The sequence below is a fragment of the Peromyscus eremicus genome, chromosome 2 (genome assembly GCF_949786415.1).
Source record: "Peromyscus eremicus chromosome 2, PerEre_H2_v1, whole genome shotgun sequence".
Classification (NCBI taxonomy): Eukaryota; Metazoa; Chordata; class Mammalia; order Rodentia; family Cricetidae; genus Peromyscus; species Peromyscus eremicus.
The window spans coordinates 139715460-139736858 of NC_081417.1; the positions used below are offsets into that span (position 1 = coordinate 139715460).

Genomic DNA, 21399 nt, shown 5'->3' on the forward strand with positions numbered 1-21399 from the left:
TGCTCCATGTGCCCACATGCCCCAGGTGCTCACATGCCCCAGGTGAGCATGCTCTAGGTATTCACATGCCCCAGGTGCCCACATGCCCCAGGTGAGCATGCTCCATGTGCTCACAAGCCCCAGGTGCCCATGTGCCCCAGGTGCCCACATGTTTGTGGCTCTTCTTCCCACTGGGTGAAATGATGAACTCAGTTGTTGCTTGTGCCCGTGGCATGTAGGTGGCAGGTGGACTCAGAAGAGTGAGAATCCATAGCTACTGAGTCTGTACATGTGCCGGGCTCACACTAGACATTTGCTTAGATAACCCCATTTAGCTTTTCCCTACAGCTCTCTGAATTTAGCACCATTCCCTCATTATAGCTACAGAAACTGAAATAGACAAATTTGGATATCTTGTCCCAAATTGCAAAGCTAAGATACACAAGAGCCAAGATTCCTGCCCACGCCAGGCTGAGCACAAAGCCTCTCGACTCCCACCACCCATGTTCCATCCCTTCTAGAGACAGATTTAGGGGACTTCCTGTGACCTCTCCCAGCTGTCTTCACACTGGAAGGTTCCGTGGGAATGCCATCCTGACACCTGAGGCCTTCCCTTTACAGGTCCCGGCTCTGGGGTCTGGTGCTGAAAGCAGGATGCTGAATCCCTTTCCTTGGTGGAAATGGGGTTAGCTGGGTTCACGAACCAAAGAGGCCCTGAAGTCAGCTCAGTGTTGGGAAGCAGGTTTGCAGGCACAGTCAGACCCAGGTGCAGGTGAGGATCTGCCGTTCCCTGGCTCAGAGGCCTCGAGGAAATGGTTCAGCTCAGCCTGGGGTCCTCACCTGTGAGGGAAAATACACATTTCCTTTGTGGCATTGTAGAGTGACAGCACACCCAGCCCTCACCTCATCAAGTGTTGTCTCCTTCCCTTTCTGAGCTCAGTTCCCCTCTTTGTTTCCTAGTTCAAATCCGTGGGCTCCCTTCTTCTCCTTAAGCCAGAATCCCATTGGCGGGGCAGGAGGGAGTTCTGCTGGGGAGCATCCAGAAGCCTCCATGGCCCTCTTCAAAGTCCCCTGCCCCCTAAGCTTGTGGCCCTCTAGTATACATTCCAGAAAAATAAACCCCGCAGCAGCATGCCCCAGAAAAGGTCTGTGCAGGGCTGAGCTGGCAGGCTCCAATTGGGCACCGAGCAGGGCAGTGAGGTTAATTCAGCTTTCATTGCGCATTCTTCCGCACACAGCCTCAGGGAGTGTTCCTCGGGCTGCAGAATAAATGTCTTTGCCTCTTCTCACAAACAGATTGGAAATCCCAGTGATAAGCCCCTCATTTCCAGCTCCTTGGCAGCCTGCCACAAGTGGAGCTAGCTGGCCTTGATGGCCCTGCCTTGCAGAAGAGAAACAAAGAAAGAAAGCAAATATTTGTCAAGCATCATCTGTGATGGATGTTAGGCTAGCCGCGATCACAGTGAAGTCAGCCCAGGAGCTTAGAGCTCTGGTTCTGGATTCTGACACCCTGGGTTCAAGTCTGGCTTCACCGCAACCATCTGTGTGACCTCACACAATCGGCTTGAACTTTCCATGCCTTTAGTTCCTTTACCTGTGAAACAGGAAATGGGTAGCATCCTTCCTACACTTAGAAGCATGCCCCCCGGTCAGCACTGTCCAGTAGAAACAATCATCATCATCAGAAATAAGGAACTGGAGCCTCGGAGAAGGGAAGAATATGTCCAAATTCCCACAGCTAAAGAGCAACACTGTCCTGTTTCTGTCCCCAAGACTGAGTGACACCAGACCAATGCCCTTTTACAGCTCTTACTCCTCAGCACACGCCATCTCCCTCCTAACCATCCATAGCTGTCCCAAGCTGGTTCCTGCCCCAACTTGGCATCGTAGCTTACTGAGTTCCACTGTACCCTCCCCGACCTGTCCCTATGAAGCTGTCGGTGACCCAACCCAGGGGTCCCGTCTAGGACCTAGCTGGCAGAGTGCAGAGAAGCCCACACGGCTTGCTAAGTGTGAAGCAGATACCTAGGGGTCATCTGAACAAAAGCCATGCAGAAGCTGAGGCTGGGAATCCTGACACCCTGGGGTGATCCAGAGCCCAGCAGAAGAGTCACGGGATTTTAGAAACAGCCACACTCACCCTGAATGCAAAAGCCTGAGGGAAACTCCTGACCCGAGCTGGCAGAGAGGAGTTGAGACCATAATCCTGACCCAGAACAGTGGCATCATGGAGACGCCCAGAGAATAACCCACACAGGCTGGGGGAAAAGGGTTTCTACATTCCAGCCTGACTAGGGTAGAGCCACTTTTTTGTGGTGGGATATCACAGTCTACCTTTGTGGTCCTAACCAGCCGGCCACTGCCCAACCTTGTGCTCAGGCGAAAGTTCATTAAAGGAGAGAAAACAAGGGGAATCAGCTAGGGGGAAAATCCATGCCAGTGCTTCTCCTGTGGGCATGGAGTGGGAGACACTATTCTCTCCCAGGACCACCTGCAGTTTGGAGGCCATCCCATACTCCTCCAGAGGAGGAGCCAGACTATGGAGCCGGGAAGTGCAGACTTGAGTCTTAGAAAGACAAGGTGAATTACTTCACCTCTCTGGCCTCAGTTTCCTCTTTGTGTATAATCCAGGAGAGCACCCTCCGTCCTCACTCCCAGCTCGCTGAGCTGCCAACGAGACTGAGTGAGTGAACAATTCATCTGTGGTGACATGTCCGGCACGCAAGTGTTTCTGGACTCAACATGGTTCATGGGATGTATCTTTCCACGGAGAAGACACCCTGTTCATGAATCCTCCAGGCTAATATTCAGCTATGTTAGGGCCTCTGTGGCCTGACTGGGGACTTTACCTCTTTTAGGCACCCTTGTGGGAGCTGACCAAATCAGCAATGCAACAGCTCAGCTCTGGTACAAGCCAGGAGCCACTCCTTGGCCCACCCTTTGGCCCTCTGTTATACCCTTTTGCTCCCTCCCGCTACAACCTCGTTGCCTGTCTTGGGTCTTCTGGTCGCCTCTTCCAGCTCCCTGCACCATCCACTGCTGACCTTGGTAGCACCCTTGGTTTCCAGTTGAAGCTGTCATCTAGTCTCCACCAGCTTTCAGCTCTTGACTCCTTATGCTCCCAGCATCTGCTCTACTCAGCACCCTGTACCACAGCCTGGCCAGGATGCAGAGAGCTGCTTGAGGCCTGCAGAGACTGAAGAAGGCCCCTGGGAAAGTAGCTCCGTGGATCCCTGGCCACCTTCTCCTCCCATCTGTCTAGAAGCCCGTCAGCCTAGAAGAGGGTGGCCACTGTGGACTCGTTAGGGATTGTAGCACACTGGTCCTGGTGTGGTGCATACTCATCCTTAGGCAAAGAGTTTGAGAAGCTGGAAGGCATCTGGGCTGCAAGCAGATGCCAGCAGAACTGGCAGCCAAGGAGACCAACAGTGCTTGGCAGGCAAGCGTGATGGTGTTTTCCGCTCCCCATGATATCCTGTATCACGGAAGATGCAGTGAATACCCATGAGGCTCTCCTGAATTCTGGACACAAGACAGTGGGAAGATGCCAAATAGTTCATATGCCTGACAGACAACGATGACACCATTTTGACCATGAAACCTCTCCACTAAGCATCACAGATACTCCCCTAGGAGAGACATCACCTCTTTTTACCACAAAAGGAAAATACGCAAGCCCAGAGACGTTAGGTAATTTCCCTAAGGTCACAGCCAGGAAGAACCAGGTATTTAATGAAAATCATTTATGGAGAGCCGAAGATGCAGCTCAGTTGGCAGAGTGATTGCCTAGCATGCACAAAGCCCTGGGTTCTATCCCCATGATCATGTCAAATCAGGTGCTTGGGAGGTAGAGGCAGGAAGATCAGGAATTCAAAATCATCCTTCACTACAAGGCAAATTAGAGACCAACCTGGGCTACACAAGTCCCTGTCTCAACAAGAACAACAACAATAATAACATTGTTATTATTTAATGGTGTGAAATATACATAGTATAAAATGACCTATTTGAAGTGACCAGGTAAAGGGACAACCTTACCCTTACCTTCTTCTCTCCTCAGCTCCTTGTGGGGGAGACCTAACTGGACCATCAGGAGTCATCCTGTCACCAAACTACCCAGAACCCTACCCACCAGGCAAGGAGTGTGACTGGAGGGTGACCGTCTCTCCCGACTACGTCATCGCCCTGGTATTTAACATGTATGTACCTTTCCCAGGGTGGGAGACCAAGGGTTTCGAGAAGCTAGGGGGTTGAGGACCTGGATGCTCAGGTGAGTACTCATAGGTGTATGGAGGAGTTCTCAGATCCAGGGGTGAGGCAGAGATGGAGACAGAGATGGAGATGGACAGGGTGTACAGCATTAGCATTGGCTGTCTTCTCTGTACCAGGCCCCGTGTCTACAGAATCCTTGCAATGGTTTCTGAAGCAGCTAACATTCTTTCTCTTATACTTCGGAAGCTACTAAAATCAGAAAAGAGCCCCACCTGGGTCCCTTTCCCCCTCTGCGTGGCTCTCTCTCCAGGGCTTCCATCCTGATGCCTTTCAGGTCTTTATGACCTTTCCACCTAACCCCCACACTCCCACCTTCATTCCATTCACAAGCAAGTCTCCAGAGATCTGCCCTATCTCCTGCCTGCTTCCTCCCTCCAGGGGCACCCCTGGGCCACTAAAGCCTGGATGCTGCCCCAACAGCCCCATTAGGGACACTTCTGATTTAAAAACTAAAACAAAAAACTCTAGCATGAGCTGGGGAGATGGTTCGGTCAGTGTTTGCCACACAAGCCTAAGGCGCTAACTTTCAAAGGCCAGGCATGGTGGTACATGCTTGTAATCTCAGCACTGGGGAGGCAGAGATAGGTAGCTCCCCGGGGCTCCCAGCCTAGCCTACTTGGCAAGCTCCAGGCTAGTGAGAAATTCTGTCTCAAAAAACAAGGTGAACAACCCTTTGAGGAACAATGCCCAAAGTTACCTTTGTATGTGTGTACACATGCCAGCAAACTCCCACATGTCTTCTCTCTTCGCCTGACCTGAGTCTTTATCTTCCATCACAGTGATGTCCTAGTCTTCATATTGGCCACTCTGCCCCATCTAGCTTTCCAAGTTACTCTCTCTTAAAAGTAAAGAAACCAACAGGCCCCTTATCTGTCCATCCTTTAGTAAATCCATCCTGCTTGTAAGGCAGTCTGAATTTCTGAGTTTGGCTCCTGCAGTCTGGCACACACCCACCTCTCCAAGCAGGCCACCGTCCATCCTGTGACGGGAGCTCCAGCCACACTGAACACCCAGTGGTTTCCTGAGTCTCAAAGACTGTCCCATGCCCTGTAACCTCACCTCTGCTCCTGCCTCCCAGTGACTTACTTTATTCCCTCCGTGTCCCACTGCTGAGACTCATCACTCTCCCCAGAATAATCTCAGGCTGGACCACCATGAAAGCCTGAGGTGACTCCCTCCCTGGAGACTGTACACTTTATGGACCTTGTATAATGTTAGACACTCCTGGCTGTTCTGTGCAGTCAGCCACAAGGTGAAACTGTCTTAAAACCACAGAAAAAAATACCAGGCCATTCCACAGTTTGTGACCAAGACAGACTCAACCAGAGCCTTTCCCCGAAGGCTTTCGAAAGAATGGATGGTTTCCAGGGCAAGAAGACCACGCCACCCAGAAATAGGAGACAATCCTGGAAGACTCCAAGTAGAGAGGACACACCTCTGCTTCCTAGACTCCCACTCTGTTTCCCTGCTCACCTCCTCCTCTTTGTTCCAGCCTGGTTGAGCCCCCCTCTCTACACCACATGTCTTGGCTAAAGGGTAGAAGGACCCCTCCATTCCCAGTCCAACCAAATGGTACATCTCAGTGTCCCCACCCATTCCTGGGCATCGTGCCTCTGCATCAGAAATCTGTTTTCTGAAAATACATTTGCTTCTCTATTATTTTCATCTTTTTACACTTGACTTAGTATAAATTACCTTTATTAGACGTGTGCTTGAGAGCAGAATCGCGCATCAGAGAACAGGCCCACATTAAGAATGATCAGATAGACCACACGGAGTCCCAAGGGGGGATGAAGCAGTTAACACAACACGCCAGCAGGGCACGAGGGGTGCTAAGACCCCACTTCTCTCTGTCATTTTCCATGATATTCACTCTAGGCAGATGTGTCCAGCCTGCAGTCTGTGGGCCTCATGTGTCCCACGATAGCTACAAATGTGGCCTGACATATTTGTAGATGACAGCAATGGTGTCACAATATCAAAAGCTAAGATGCCCCTGCTAGGCACCCTAGGGGGATAAATTACATCCATGAACTCCAGTTCTCAATTTGTTAAACTAAGAAAGATTTTTAGGATGGCTTTTCATCCCACACTAGGTCAGGATAGCTTAGAGAGAGAGACATCTAAAGGTGCTGCTAGGACCCGAGTGGTGGCAGACACTGAGGAACCCCATGACTGACATGAGATGGAGAGGGGAAACTAGGCTTTTCATGGCGGCAGGTCCCTGCTGGAGATGGCTCCCTGGGTAGCTCCATGCTCTTACCAAAGTCAGTGCAAACCAGCATGGCAGCAGAGCCCCTGAGTCTGGCAAGAGCTCTGGGTTCAGAGCGGCCGGTTTCTCCCCTTCATGTCCAGAGTTGGCAACTTGCTTTCCCTCCTGCGTGAGCAGAACCTGAGGTCTTTGGCTACAGAATTGAGAACACTCACTGACTAGTATCTGCCATCTGTGCCCCAAACCACATTCAGTATCATCTCCTGACTGGAAAGTCACTGGGCCTCTCTTCCTCCTCAGTCTTCGGGGGCGGGTCCCATGGGATGATGGGCTTGCTTCCCCGGCGAAAGCCTCTTTGACCTTCCTGGGGTGGGGATGGGCTGTTTTTGTCCTCCAGATTTAACTTGGAGCCTGGCTATGATTTTCTTCACATCTATGATGGACGGGACTCTCTCAGCCCTCTCATAGGAAGCTTCTATGGCTCACAGCTCCCAAGCCGTATTGAAAGCAGCAGCAACAGCCTCTTCCTAGCCTTCCGCAGTGATGCATCTGTCAGCAATGCCGGCTTTGTTATTGACTACACAGGTAAGGGCCTGGTGCTAGAGAGTCCCAAGGGTAGGGCCAGCGGGTCTAACAAAGGAAGAGCAACGTGGCACAGAAGGAGGGAGATAGGCTAGACCACAGGGAGCCTGCAGGTCTCTTACAGAGGATTGTCTTCCCTGTGATCCCGCCCCTAGGTGACTTAGTCTCACTGCTCACATACCCTAGGGCTAAGGGAGTGTGGTAACAGCAGGTTTTTGGCCTCCTGCTTCTGCCTTCAAATCACCATTTCTCTCCCCTTCTCTATAAGGGTCATTTCTAACTCTACTTTAGCCTCGTAGTTTTCCTTCATAGCCATCAGCTGACACCTTCCTGGTCATTCCCCTGCATTGTGGGTTCATGCTGAATCTCAGTCTTCCTCTAGACCCCAGCCAGAGCCTCCACCATCTTGGGAAACTGACCGTGGCTTACTCCATCTTCTGTTGCTACCACAGATACCCGAGGCTTGGTACTTTTTAAAGAAAAAAGTTTATGGCTCATAGTTTTAAGTCCAAGATTGGGTCTGGCCTGCTGGTTGACCTCTTCTGCAGCCCTGGGGAGTAGGGGCGGGGTAGAGGGAACAGCACCGCAGTGGAGGGAACCCATGCATCAGAGATTACATGGCCAGACAGACATTACATGCTGGAAAAAAACGCAGGAGCCAGGCTTCCTGTTCCTATAACCACCCACTATAACTGAGGTACCCTTAGAATTGAGGTGCCCTTAATCCTTTTCAAAGGCAATGCCCCCTTGACCTGACCCTCCCCCCCAGATGCCACTTCTTAAAGGTTTCACCATCACCTCAACATCACCACACTGGATACCACGTGTCAACCTTTGAGATGTACGTGCAAACCACAGCCGAGCTGTCCCACCCCACATAGACAGGGCAGCCTGGGCAAATCTATAGTCCTCATGCTTGGACTCTGGCACTTTGCCACAGACTGGTTACCATCTGATACATCCTGACGGCATCTTGTTATCCTTCTGACTCTCCAATTCATGCACTGCCATCAAATTTTGGAATTAGGCCAGTGGATAATGGAGAGGTCAAACAAAGGAGTTGATGGGTTATTTTTTCTTAAAGATAACAAATATTTTAGATAATAAATATCTCCCTGTCATAGGTTCTCAGCTCTGTCCTTGTAGGGCTCAAATAAAAATAGACAAAAAGATAAAGGAATGGGCATGAGCATGTGTTGAAAACTCACTTGGGGCATGGTGGGGTGCGATGTGGAGACGGCTCAGTCCGTAAAGCATTGGTACACCCAAGGACCTGCGTTCGGATCCCAAGCACCCATATAACAACAAAAAACAGGGAGCAGGAGAGACGACCTCATGGGTAAGAACACGTGGCGAGCAAGCATAAGGATCTCAGTTCAGTTCCCAGCATCCACGTTAAAAACCAGGCCTGGCTATTCACGCACCTGTGATCCCAGAGCAGTGAGGGACAGGGACTGGGTCGTGCTAAAGCTTGGCTAGATGCTAGCCTAGCTTCAAGATCACCAAGAGACTCTGCCTCAAGGGAATGAAGTGGAAAGTGGTAGGGCAGACGCCAGATGTCTTCTTCTGGTGTATACCCACACACAAACGTGTACATATGCCACACGCAAATGTGCATACACTACACACAAATGTGTACATATGCCACACACAAATGTGCATACCCATACACAAACATGTACATATGCCACACACAAATGTGCATACACTACCCACAAGTATCTACATATGCCACACTCAAATGTGCATACACCACACACAAGCATGTACATATGCCACACTCAAATGTGCATACCCACACACAAACATGTACATATGCCACACACAAATGTGCATACACTACACACAAGCATCTACATATGCCACACTCAAATGTGCATACACCACACACAAGCATGTACATATGCCACACTCAAATATGCATACACCACACACAAGCATGTACATATGCCACACACAAATGTGCATACACCACACTCACGCATATGTAAGTATTCTAGGCCTGCTTGTCACAGACACTAAGCTCTGCCCCTGGAGGGCTAAAGCAGCCACGGACAAAACAGAAAGAAATGTGCATAACCATGTGTCAATAAACCCTCACAAAAATGGCCGAGGTCCTTGCCTGGCCAAGAGCACAGCTTTCCAGTTAACTGGATTAAGTTCATGTTTATTACTCAGCAATTGGGTGACTTTTAGGTTACTTAACCTCTCAAAATCCCCAACTTCTTCATTCAGAAAATAATGGCAGGAAAATTCCTTCACAGCAAATCTACAAAGCTCAATGATCCTGTTCATTGAAACCATTGGTACAGTACCGGGCATGTATCAAAAGCCCCGTGCTCTTCGGAGTTATTAATAGTCAGGACAGTGTTCTGGGCTCCCAGGCACTCCACATTTTCTACTCCATTATTCCCCTTTTGACCTTCTTTTCTGCCTTAATTATCCCAGGTGGCGTTACCCAAATCTGAGCTCCACTTCTTCCTTGATTTGTGAACCTGGCAAGTTATTATCTTCTAGAACATTATCTACAACATAGGGCCAAAAAAACTTACGTTGCAGAGAGTTAAGATTCAAAGACTCGTGTGTGTGTGTGTGTGTGTGTGTGTGTGTGTGTGTGTGTGTGTGTGTGAAATGATGTATTAGCACTGACATCTTCTGAAGCAGAAAAGACTAATGTGTCCATGCATGTGTGTCACACAGTTCATCTAAAAGGGGCTTAACTCAGTTCCTACTTCCTGCCGTTCCCAGTGCAGACATTGATAATTCAGCATGAGCAAAATAGTTGAGGACCTGACTCCACTATAACTCAAAGATGTGTGTGTGTGTGTGTGTGTGTGTGTGTGTCTGTGTGTGTGTGTGTGTGTCTGTGTGTCTGTGTGTCTGTGTGTGTGTGTAAATATGTGTGCATCTGGAGGCCAGAAGTCTCCCTCACATTTCGTCCTCAAGAGTGCTTTCTACCTCCTTTGAGAGAGAGTCTCTTGTTGGTCCATATCTCACCAAGTAGCCAAGGCTAGCTTAGCCTAGTACTGGGATTACAGGCCCACAGTCCCACACCCAGAATTTGTACGTGGGTTCTGGGGATTAAACTTGAATCCCATGTTTTAGGGGAAAAATGTATTGACTGAGCCATGTCCTTAGCCAGCACCCAGACTTTTAACCAGCCCTGACTGGTTGGCCAGCATTCGGACTTTTAACTAGCCCCAACTGGTTGGCCACCATCCAGACTTTTAACCAGCCCCGACTGGTGGACCATTTTGACTATTGTTCCAGGATTTTTGCTCTTCGAAAGATCAGGAATGGACCTCATCTGTGAAGACCAGAGAGAAACTGTTTCTGTTCCACTGCTCTGGGCAGCTTGGGTTTTATTTATGACCACGATGGTGATGTTTTAGTCATCCTGTTTTATTATTTACAGCCAAGCGCTGGCCAGCGGCAGATCTGTTTCTGGTCCTCATTCCATCTCTCACTAGCTGAATGGCTTGGGGAACCCATTCTGCCTCTCTGATCACCACATTCTTCACATAGCTCCTGAGTGTGAATGTACCTGACTCTGCCTGTGGAGGACACAGATGAGGTGACAGATTCGGAAGGGCTTTAAGAATGATACTGTGGTATTCCTATGTGTGGGGCTGTCATCCTTATTAGTGGGATCACACTCAGGGTGGCAAGCCCATCCTGTTCTGAAATGTGAGTGAATGTGAATATACAATGTCGGGGTCATCGATGAGGCCTGTGCGCCTGGAGAAAGCCAGCGAAGGAACAACAGGGGGTGACGTCCCAGAGGGGATGATAGAGCAGCACCTGCAGGGCCTGTAGGTCTGGAAGGACTTTGTCTCCTCCAAGGAAAGCAGAAGGTTTTGCTTGTGTTTTCCATCTCCTAGGCTGGGCCGGGCTGCCCAAGAGCCTGGGATGTGTAGATCTTACCTGGTGCCCGGGGACTGTCAGTCAATCTGGGTTCCATCATGGAAATTGGAAGGGGAAATGGAAAGCAGGATCCACAGCTGATTCGGACTCTGTGTGAGCTTGGTTCCATTTCGTAATTTCAAATATGATTTGACTCATTATGAATTTATGATCACAGATCAGCATATCTCTGCTATTGGAATGTGGGTCACCCAGTGGCCATTTATAGCCTAGCCAGAGCCTCAGGCATTAGGAAAGGCCAGATTTGATGCAGGGGTCAGAGTGATGTACCACAGGGCACACAGTATGCTGAGGAGGGGCCTTTGCCAGGCAAGTGAAGGGTCTCTGGGTCCAGTGAGCCCCAGCAGCACACCCAGGACTGTGCATGCTCAGCTGTTTGGGGAAGACTTGAAGAGCGGGGAAATTAGAAAGGCTCAAATGTAAGAGCTGGATGGACATGACAGGATTATAGACCCTGGGGGTCCTGCCCCATCACTCAACAGGCTGATTGGCAACTAAGTGACAGCTTTGAGCAATGACTGCCATGTGTATATGCAGTCTAAAAGGTACCCAGGTGACAGGGACTGCCCTCAGCAAAATTCCTCCCGAGCCATTCATCTCTGAACTCTGGTATCTTCCCTCCTTAGTTCTACTCATTCCGTGTCAGAGCCCGACTGCCAAAGAGGCTAGCCCGTTAAGAGCCGGACAGCATTCTCGCCCTACATCGACACTCTAACCAAAGCCCGTGGGCCAGTGACAGGTTCCTGGTGCCATTTGGCCTTAGCTGTGTCCTGCCACTGCCTAGCTGACAGTCCTGATGACAAGAATGAGAAAAAGCTTGTCACAGGGAGAGTAAGGGCTGCCTTCCAGGACTGCTTGGGATTTCTCTGGGAAAAAAGACCATAATGCCAGGTCTCCTTTACATACATACCCAGCACCCAGCTGGTACTCCCAACACTTACGAAACACCAAGTGTGGTGCAGAGAGGTGTCAAAAGAATAAATGACTTGGATACAGCCACAGTTGCCTGCCTGGGGAGACTGTTGTTTTATCTCCGACACTGGCTGTACCTGTATCTACTGGTATTTTAACTACCGTCTGCAGCACTCCCCACCCTGTGCCCCGCAGTCACCACCATCCTGCTCAGGTCATGGCCTGGTAGGACTTACGGTCCCACTGGCACCCAGCCCTGCCACTGCCACCAAATGTAGTTTTTAACTAAGTCTCTGTTGTTCTATTAACCCATAAAGACTCAGGAGTCAGATGTTGGGGTGAAAACCTCCTAGCTCAAAGGGGCCGAGAAGCAACCAGCTGACCTTCCTTTTTGGCCTGAGACCCAGCAAGAGAGCACCTCTCCAGCCATCCCAAACCAAAAAGACCATGAATCTCCAAGTCCCTCCCTCCTCCTCTATTCATCTTCCTGGTTCATCTGTACTCTCTATGGCTAATTCCTGTCAACTAGTCACTGGCTCCGCCCTCTGATCCAAGGTTGATTGGTTATTAACACAGTCTCAAGGTTTCACAGTGTATTCAAATATCCTGCAACAGAGGACACCTAAGAGTCTTGTGGCCAGACAGAAAACACCATTACTTCAATGAATTGGTGAGCACTTGGTATCCAGTGAAGACCTAGAAACCCATATTGGAGCTTTTGACACCGCAGGGGTTTGGGCATCCAACCAGAGGTGGAGTAAGATCTGAGTTTAGTGCCCTATATGTGAGCCTGTGGAGCAGATATCAGCTCCACCCTCAGGCCAGCACAGTGGAGGGAAAGATGAAGAGGAGAAAGAGACAATTCCAAATGCTGGGTGTTGCTGGATTTGTGGGTGGAGATAGGAAGTCAAGGAAGCTAGCTTATACCGGCTTGGGGTGAGAGAGGAGCCAGCAGCTGGGCCTGAATACTGACCCCTGCCTTCCCCCAGGATGTGGGCAGTGGCGCAGACTCACTGCAGGCAGGGCAGTACTTGCTCTCCTTGGGGAAGTCAGCAAAGAGATGAAAAGGAATATCCAAGGTAAAGACTTCACTTCCTCCTCTATAGGTCACAGCAAGAAGGACTGGGGAGGAAAGCCTCAATCCTGAAGACCATCGCCAGCCTCAAATCTCTAACAAAGTTTAGAGGTGTTTCTAGACACGCAGGGAAATTGACAGGTCATCCCGAGCCCTTCTGTGCTGCTCATAAGTCTCTAATGAACTGTTCCCTGCCCCCCCCACCACCACCACCACCAACTCACTCTGTTCGTCTGTCTGGTTTTCCAGAAAACCCAAGAGAGTCATGTTTTGACCCCGGTTCCATCAAGAATGGCACTCGAGTGGGCTCTGACCTGAAGCTGGGCTCTTCCATCACCTACTACTGCCACGGAGGCTACGAGGTTGAGGGTGCCTCCACCCTGAGCTGCATCCTGGGGCCTGATGGGAAGCCACTGTGGAACAACCCAAGACCAGTCTGCACAGGTGAGAACAGCCAAGACCCTAGGGGTCTAAAGGCCAAGGGATGCCTGGGACCCTAGGGGTCTAAAGGCCAAGGAATGCCTGAGACAGATGGTGGGCAGAAGGGACTGTGGTGGGGGAGGGGAAGCAGGTCATGGCCTCCAGGGGACTCCTGTGAAGCAAGCAGGGTCTGACAAGTGGGTTTTCAATGAAGGGGGATGTCGTCATCATCCACCCAGTGTCTCAGCCTCTCTGGACGGTCATCTCACTTGAGTGTACCTACTCCCATTCAGAGAGATGCTCAACCACGGCTTGTAGGCCTGCCATCCAGGAACTTCACACCAGGAAAGGGGAGATAAAGATGACCTGGGGCTGACTCCTGGGGCTGAGGACATTCTGAATGATGTCTGTAAAGCAGAATGATGCAAGTAAAGTAAGGACACAAGGTGGCCTTGTGTTACCACCTGTGCGTCAGAACCCCCAGAGCATGGGGGCGACCCCAGTTGAAAAAGAATAAGTGGGCAAGGCTAGCACCAAGGATGGGAACAGGAGGTAGCTTGGCTGAGTGGTCCCCAGAAGGTAAGTGTGGGAAGAGAATCTTCAGCCTCCTGCTCAGTAAACGCCAGGGCCTTCATCCATCAGCCATGGAGCCAAAGACCACGCCCAGGTCCTACACACACAAGCACATTAAGTGTGAAAGTCTCGTGATGTGAGCCCCAAGGGTGTGCCCTCAAGGACCCATGCCAGTGTTAACACCTAGAGGACAAAGGCTGATGTGTGTCCTTAGGTGGATTTCAGGCCTGGGACAAGGTGTCCTTGGCCAGGGCAGGGACAGAGGCTCGGGCTGGGAGAAGGGAAGATGGGCAGCTGTTAGAAGATCACCAAGTCACCAGGCCCCTCTCCGGCTTCTCTTTCAGCTCCCTGTGGTGGACAGTATGTGGGTTCAGATGGAGTGGTCCTGTCCCCAAACTACCCCCAGAACTACACCAGTGGACAGACATGCTTGTATTTTGTCACCGTGCCTAAGGACTACGGTAGAGTCTCCTTGGCTTACTTCTGTGTGTTCTGACTCCTCCCTCTTTCTTCCAAAATGGCAAGACTCCTCCAAGTTACCAAATTCCATTGTGAGACCTGGAAGGACAGCCTCTCAGGCAGGACAGCGGAGTGTGTGGAATACACCAGGACGGGCTGCCTGGGAGGAGAAAGAAGGCACACACAGGCGTTGTGTGTGTTTGGGGGAGGAGGGAGGTGAACTGGTGAAGAGAGCTGATGAAGGCCAGGTGCCCTGAGTCTCCTCAGCACAGACTGAAGGGACTAGAAGGCCTGCAGATCCAGGCCTGCTGGGGGCCTGGCAGAGAGTGGCCTGGGAGCAGGAAGGAACAGGGAAGGGACTGGGAGCCACATCATTCCAGTCGCCCATCTGCGGCGAATCCAGCAGCTGTAAGTGGGAGGAACAAGAAACCCATGAGGCAATCGTCTGCCCTAAGAAGTCAGAGAAACTTCCAGATCTCAAAATAGCCAGACTGAAGAAATCAGGACTGTCACCCTGAGCAGCTAGGAAAGCGGGCTACTTCTTCTCAGACATGGATAGGAAGAGCACAGGGCACGGCCCAGATGCCTGAGTCATTCAGCAAGCTTTTAGTGACACCCACCAAGGCCATCTGCTCTGCTGAGGCCTCTGCCACCTAGACGGGAGACACATTCCTGTTCTGTAACTCCCAGTCTCATCCCTACCGGTAGCTCTGCCCCAGCCCCTTCACCCTTAGCTGCATCTACCACACCCCTCCCACTGAGACAGGAGCTTTAGGCCACAGGAATCCACTGAGGAAAGTCAGGAAACATTGTCCAGAAAGTCAAGGACCCTTGATAACTGGCACCCAATGTCACGCTTCAATTCTCGGTATGATGAGGAGCTCAGTCCTTTGCCGGTAACCCATCCCAAGCCAGCATCACACAGCTGGAACCTGCCTATGGACCATGGCTGCCAAGGAGTTATGCTCCAGGTAGCTCCTCTCTGCCAGTGAGTCCCACCCTGAGCCCAGGAAGAGTGGCAGACCTTCTCCTCTAGGAACGAATGATGTGTCCCCAACTCAGGTGTCAGTGCCGACATCATGCTTCCAGAGACCTCCCTGTGATCCCCCCTCAGAAGTAGTCTCCCTCGCCCTGGCCCTGCCACGCTGTCGCATTACCCTAGGAGTTAAACAACACTCTCTGAGAGTTTAGTTGCTAAGTGTGTGCTTGGGCGGGAAGAAGCACTGAAACGCAGGTCAGAAGAAAGCGGGAACCTGTGTGTCCTGCTCACCTCTGGGGACTACAGACCCGTTACCAGAGCTGTGCCAATTTTCCCTTTCCCCATGTTCTTCCGCTCCTCCTCCACCCATAGCCAAGAACTAAGATTACTACCGTGGCTGCCACATTCAGCTGAAGATTATTTTGTCCCAAGCAGTTAACCCCACGGCCTGAATCCCTCCCTCTCTGCCCCAGCACACAATATATATGGAATATACATAGCATATTTGCAGAATACACAACACATGGCCTAAAGAAAATACATACAATATACATGCACGCACAGCCTACACAAACACACACATATCCTACTTCCTGTGAGCTGAAGATTGTGAGCCAAACCAGGGATGGGACCTACCTGGCCTTTGCCCACAGTGGGAGTCAGGTGTAGCCCGGTGGATGGGAGCTGTGCCCACAGTGACCCCACCCCTCAGCACTGATTGGCAGAGAGAAGAGGGCTGAGGATATCCCTGCTGTTCCTAGACCAAAGGCCAGAGTTCATGGGGGTCCCTACTCAAATGAACCAGATGGTCCAAAACTCTTAACCTCTGAGCCTTTGCTTCTTGGTCTACAAAATATGAATAATTTCTGCAAAAAACACAGTCAAATAAGACAGTGCACACAACCAGTGTGGTCCCTGGCACCCAGTGGGTGCTGGGTGAATGTCATATCCCCTTTTGGGTGAGTAGGATGGAGATACTGTCTGCTCTGTACACTGTTCATACCTCTTATTACCCAAGAGCTGGTGTCCAAGGGCTGACCTGGTTGCCTGGGAATTTGAAGAAAAATTCAGGTGATCATAGGCTCCTAAGATCAGGGTGTGGTGGGGGACATAGAGGGTGGCACCAGAAGCCTTTACAAGTCCTCAAGTAGCTGCTGCATCTGTTTTGTAGAAAAGAGTGAGGTTCAGTCTACCTCTACTGGCCTGCCCCTGGGTGCAAGTGTAACCCCTGGGGAGAAGATCAGCCAGGGACTCCCCCTGGTCTGTGTCCCCCATAGCCAATATTTTCAGTGTGCTAACCTTGCAGCAGAAAGGGCCCTGCTTCTGGGCCCTGCACCAGCAACCCCCTCTAACTTCTCTCCTCCTGGCCCAAGGCCAGCAGATCCCCATCTCCTCCCCACACCCCCCAGCATCCTGCACAGCCTCTTCACTGATTGTCCCGTCTCCTCCACAGTGGTGTTTGGCCAGTTTGCCTTCTTCCATACAGCCCTCAACGACATAGTGGAGGTCCATGACGGCTACAGCCAGCACTCCCGGCTACTCAGCTCTCTCTCAGGCTCTCACACAGGTACCCAGGGCTGGGGAGGGATGGGGTGGGACAGGGTGAGGGAGAATGGAGGAGTAAGGGGAGGCTGGGCCATCCCAGGACTACTGCCAGGAATGAGGCCCTATAGGCATCACGGCCAAAGGTGCGCTGTTTCATAGCCTGCTACAGTGCGTCCACGTCAAAGGGCCACACAGAACGGAGGACCCAGGCCCCACCTTTGCTTTTCACTATGGACATGTTGTGTTTTCATTGTAGAAAATTTGGGGCCAAACCAAAATCATCATAAGGGAACATTTTAAATAAACAACACTCAGAACGAATGATTGCCACGGTGTAATGCATGTCCTTCTACTCTTCAAATCCATGTAGACAGACTTTTCCATATTTTATTGAATAAAACTATATATATATATATATATATATATATTTCATTGTAATTACTCTCACCATAAACTTTCCTCTGCTGTTATGTATCTTTTTTATAGTTTTAATGCTTAGTAGTTTCTCCTATAGTTATTTAAGATTTATGTAACAAATTCTCTAGTGCTGTGCATTTAGCTTGCTTCTGCATTATGAATAATAACTCATTGCATTATGCATATATCTTCATCCATATCCCTGACTGCACCTCAGCATATCTAAGAGTGGCTGAGCTAAAGAATACAGTGAGATCATTAAGGCTTTTTGTGTAGATTGTCAAATAACCCTGATAGAAAGATCTTGCAGCTTTGTTCTCCAAAAGTGAGGTAATTTTTTAAAAAGTTGCAAATTTGAGATGTGCAAATAGTATAGCATTTTCTAATTTGCCTTTTTTATTGCTGGTGAGGTGGTAACCTTTTTAATAATGTCTTTATTGACCCATGCGTCCTTGTGGCAAATTTGTGTTGATTTTTCTATTAGCCCTCATCTTCTTTTTCATGAAGTAGAACCCCACATGGCTACAGGCAAAGTACATTCTATACCAGAGGAGTCTCACACACTGTAAGAAGCCTTCCCCTCCATTTTGCCATTTGCCATGTAATTTTCTTCAGGGTATGTTTTGATATTAGAAAATTGAAATGCCCCTTGATATCAAAAGATCTTTCTTTCATCATTTATGCCTTCATGTGTACACTCTGTTTTCTGTTTCTTTTCAGTTCTGTCAGTTTGCCTTAATTTCTCTGGATTTTATTTTGACTTTTTATTTGATACAGAGACGTGAACCAATTAATCAGTTGTTCTGATATGAATTTTCAAAATGCCAAGTTTACATATTCTAATTTTTATGGTGTTTGGGTCTTTTTCCTTACTTTTAATCTATTTCTTCCAAGTATATATTCCTCCGTGCACAGGTTTTGGTTATTACAAAGCTACAATGGTACTTGGTGTCATAATAAGATTTTTCAAAGACTTATTTTTATGTGTGTGGGTGTTCCACCTGCATGTGTAGAAGTACATCACATGTATACAGTGTCTAAAGAGGCCAGAAGAGGACATCAGATCCCCCAGAGCTGGAGTTAGATAGGTTGTGAACTGTCATGTAGGTGCTGGGAACTGAACTCAGGTCCCCCACAAGGGCAACAGGTGCTCTTAACTACTGAGCCACCTCTCCAGTCCCGTCATACTACTTTAAAAGCTATGCTCCTGTTCATCTCTGTGGTCATTCTTTGGTTTGATTTTTTTTTTTTTTGAGACAGGTTTTTCTACTTAGCCCAGGCTGGCCTCAAAGTTCTCATCCTCCTGACTCCCAGACATGCAATACCACAACAAGCTATTATGACTTTTTAATTGGCCATTCTTGCTTGTTTGTATCTCCAAATATTATCTAGAAATGTGTGGTCAGTTTAAAAAATTGCATAGGGCTGGCCGTATAGCTCGGCTGGTAGAGTGCTAGCCTGGCATGCACAAAGGCGGGCATGTGCAATGCCTAGCACCACATAAACCCAGTGCAATGGTGCAGGTCTGTGATTGCAACAGTTGCGGGGTGGAAACACAAGAATCAGAAGTTCAAGGTCATCCTCAGCTACAAAGCCAGTTCAAGGTCAGCCTGGGCTACATAAGACACAGATGCAAAACAAGAAAAAAAAATGTAAGAATTATCTCTAGAATTTCACAAAATGTGTAGATTATGTTGGAGAGAGCATCTTTATATTAACACTTGTTCCCAACCGAGAGAGAATATGACATGTCTCTCCACTTATCTGTTCGAAACTTTGGGGGTCAGGCTGCCACTTTCGTTCAAACAGCGGCGATTTGTCGCTGTTCTTAGCTTTATTCCCAGCTATCTCCTGGAGGTTTTTAGCTGTCTTTATTGCTCTCTTATTATAAATGGGTCCTTTTGGCTCCCTTTGTGTTTTCTAGCCGGTCTTTGCTAATCAATTCTAAGACTGGCATTCAGGGTGCATTCCTCTTATAAACCCATTGAACCGTCCTCAATAGTGCTAATATCACAGACTAATTCCCAGACGCTGGGTGAGAGGCTCCATCATTTGCAAATAAATTTGCTTCATTGTTTTAGTTCCTCCTCCTCAGTCGGTTTTCTTTGATTTCCTCTCATGGTTCCTGTTCTATCCAGGTGTATTATTTTAATTTCAATGCTAATATTTTATCTTTTGGTAAAATTCATTTTGTAATTTCTCTTCACTTCAGCAATGTCATTTGTGTACTCTGCGAGGATGGTTTTTTTAATGCCCCTGGCTCCAGTGCATATGTCCCCTGTCTCTGGAGTGCTGTGCACTGTGTTCACGGTCCCCTTCTCTGATTAGCTGTGCCAGAGGTTTATGGGGTTCTGTTGCTTCGGGAAATTCTTATTGCTCCGATTGATCAGTACTTCTGTGGAGTTTGTTACTTTCTAATTAGCCATTGCTTTTATTTCATGAATTCTCTCCTCTGTTCCTGCACCAAATTACTGTGTTCTGGTCCTGCCTTCCTGGGTGGAGAGCAAGTGTTGTTTGTACCTTTCCCTGTACAAGACCAAGCATGTTTACAACAGTGTGCTCGGTTTGAACATGCTTACAGCAGTATACTCATCTGGGCTCTGTGTTGTTCATTTTGATACACACTGTTTGATATATACTACTTTAACATATGGTACTCTCTTGCCCAAGAGTTAATGTCTCTTCTGGGGCTAAAGAGATGGCTCTGTAGTTTAGATTTCTTGTTGCTCTTGATGAGGACCCAGGTTCAATTCCCAGCACCTACATGTTTTCTCACAACCATCTGTAACTCCAGATCCAGGAAACTAGATACCGTCTTCTGACTTCCGTAGACACAAGGCTCACACATAGTACGCATATATACATGCAGGTGAAAAATCATACATATAAAATAAATCTAAAAACCCCTTTGAATTAAAAGAAGAAAAGACTATCTCTTCTGGGCTGGGAGATGGCTCTGTGGGTAAGATCACTTGCTGCTCGAGCCTGAGGACCTCAGCTTGCATACTCAACACCCGCATAAAAAGCTGTGTGTGGCAGTGTGCACACCTGTACCGCAGTGGGCTGAGAGAGTGAAGACAGGAGGAGAGCTGGCCGCTGAGCTGCAGGTTCAGAGAGAGACCTTGTCTCAAGGAAATAAGACAAGCCGGGCGGTGGTGGCGCACGCCTTTAGTTCCGGCACTCAGGAGGCAGAGGCGGTGGATCTCTGTGAGTTTGAGGCCAGCCTGGGCTACAGAGTGAGTTCCAGGTTGAGGTACATAGTAAGACCCTGTCTCAAAATCGAGACAGACAGACAAACAGGCAGACGGATGATTACTGTGTTTTTCCTGATCTAACTCTCTGAGCTGAGAACATTGTTTAGTTTATGACAGAGTTTTGATGATAGACATCTAAAAGTGTAGAAGTAACGGAGCATGATCTACAGATAAGGGTAAATAGGCGTGTATTTAGGACTCTGTATGGCTGTAGATATAGGTGTACAAAGTCAATAGAAGGAAGGGTGGGGATGGGAAGAAGTGACTGTGACCCCCGTGACTAAGGTGTGCTGGGTTGGAGAAAAGCTTCAAGGCTCCATTTCAGCCTCTTTGCTGTGGCTTTGTGTTTGATAGAGCAGTGGCTGAGGGAAGTGTGTTAAAACATCTTCCGCGGAAATGGTGGTATCGGGGTAGGGAAGGGCTTCTTGTATTTCTGACAGTTTTCGTATTTACTCCTCTCCTCGTTCTCTGGGAGTCTTTTCCTCAGGTGAGATGTTAGTGCTGGTGTCTGCCCGCCTGCTTCGTCCTCCCTGGGGATCGGCTTCCCAGTTGGGAAGGTACTTCTTTGCTTTTCCATTCACGCCAGACCCGTCTCAGGTTTTCAGTTTTTCGTTTGCACACTTGGGCTTTGTGCTAATGGCCTTAGTAACTATTTGTAAATCATTCATTTCTCACCCAAAGGTAAGTTTTGACATTGGCCTTTGGGCGTTACCTCATTGACAAGGGTCATCTGGGGTTAGCAATCTTTCCCTAGCAGAATTTCCTCCTTGCTAGCTTCTCTCCGTTAGTTCTTTCT

The 21399-nt window shown here is 49.1% G+C and overlaps 1 protein-coding gene across 1 annotated transcript in view; it reads left to right on the forward strand.

Annotated features, from left to right (window-relative positions):
- Csmd2 (CUB and Sushi multiple domains 2) overlaps positions 1-21399 on the forward strand; it is a 570924-nt gene that overhangs the window by 452081 nt on the left and 97444 nt on the right. Inside the window, exons 28-32 of the mRNA XM_059254992.1 lie at positions 4040-4178; positions 6861-7048; positions 13206-13400; positions 14294-14410; positions 16841-16954. Of these exons, the coding sequence (XP_059110975.1) occupies positions 4040-4178; positions 6861-7048; positions 13206-13400; positions 14294-14410; positions 16841-16954 (753 nt within the window). The remainder of the gene's footprint in view (positions 1-4039; positions 4179-6860; positions 7049-13205; positions 13401-14293; positions 14411-16840; positions 16955-21399) is intronic.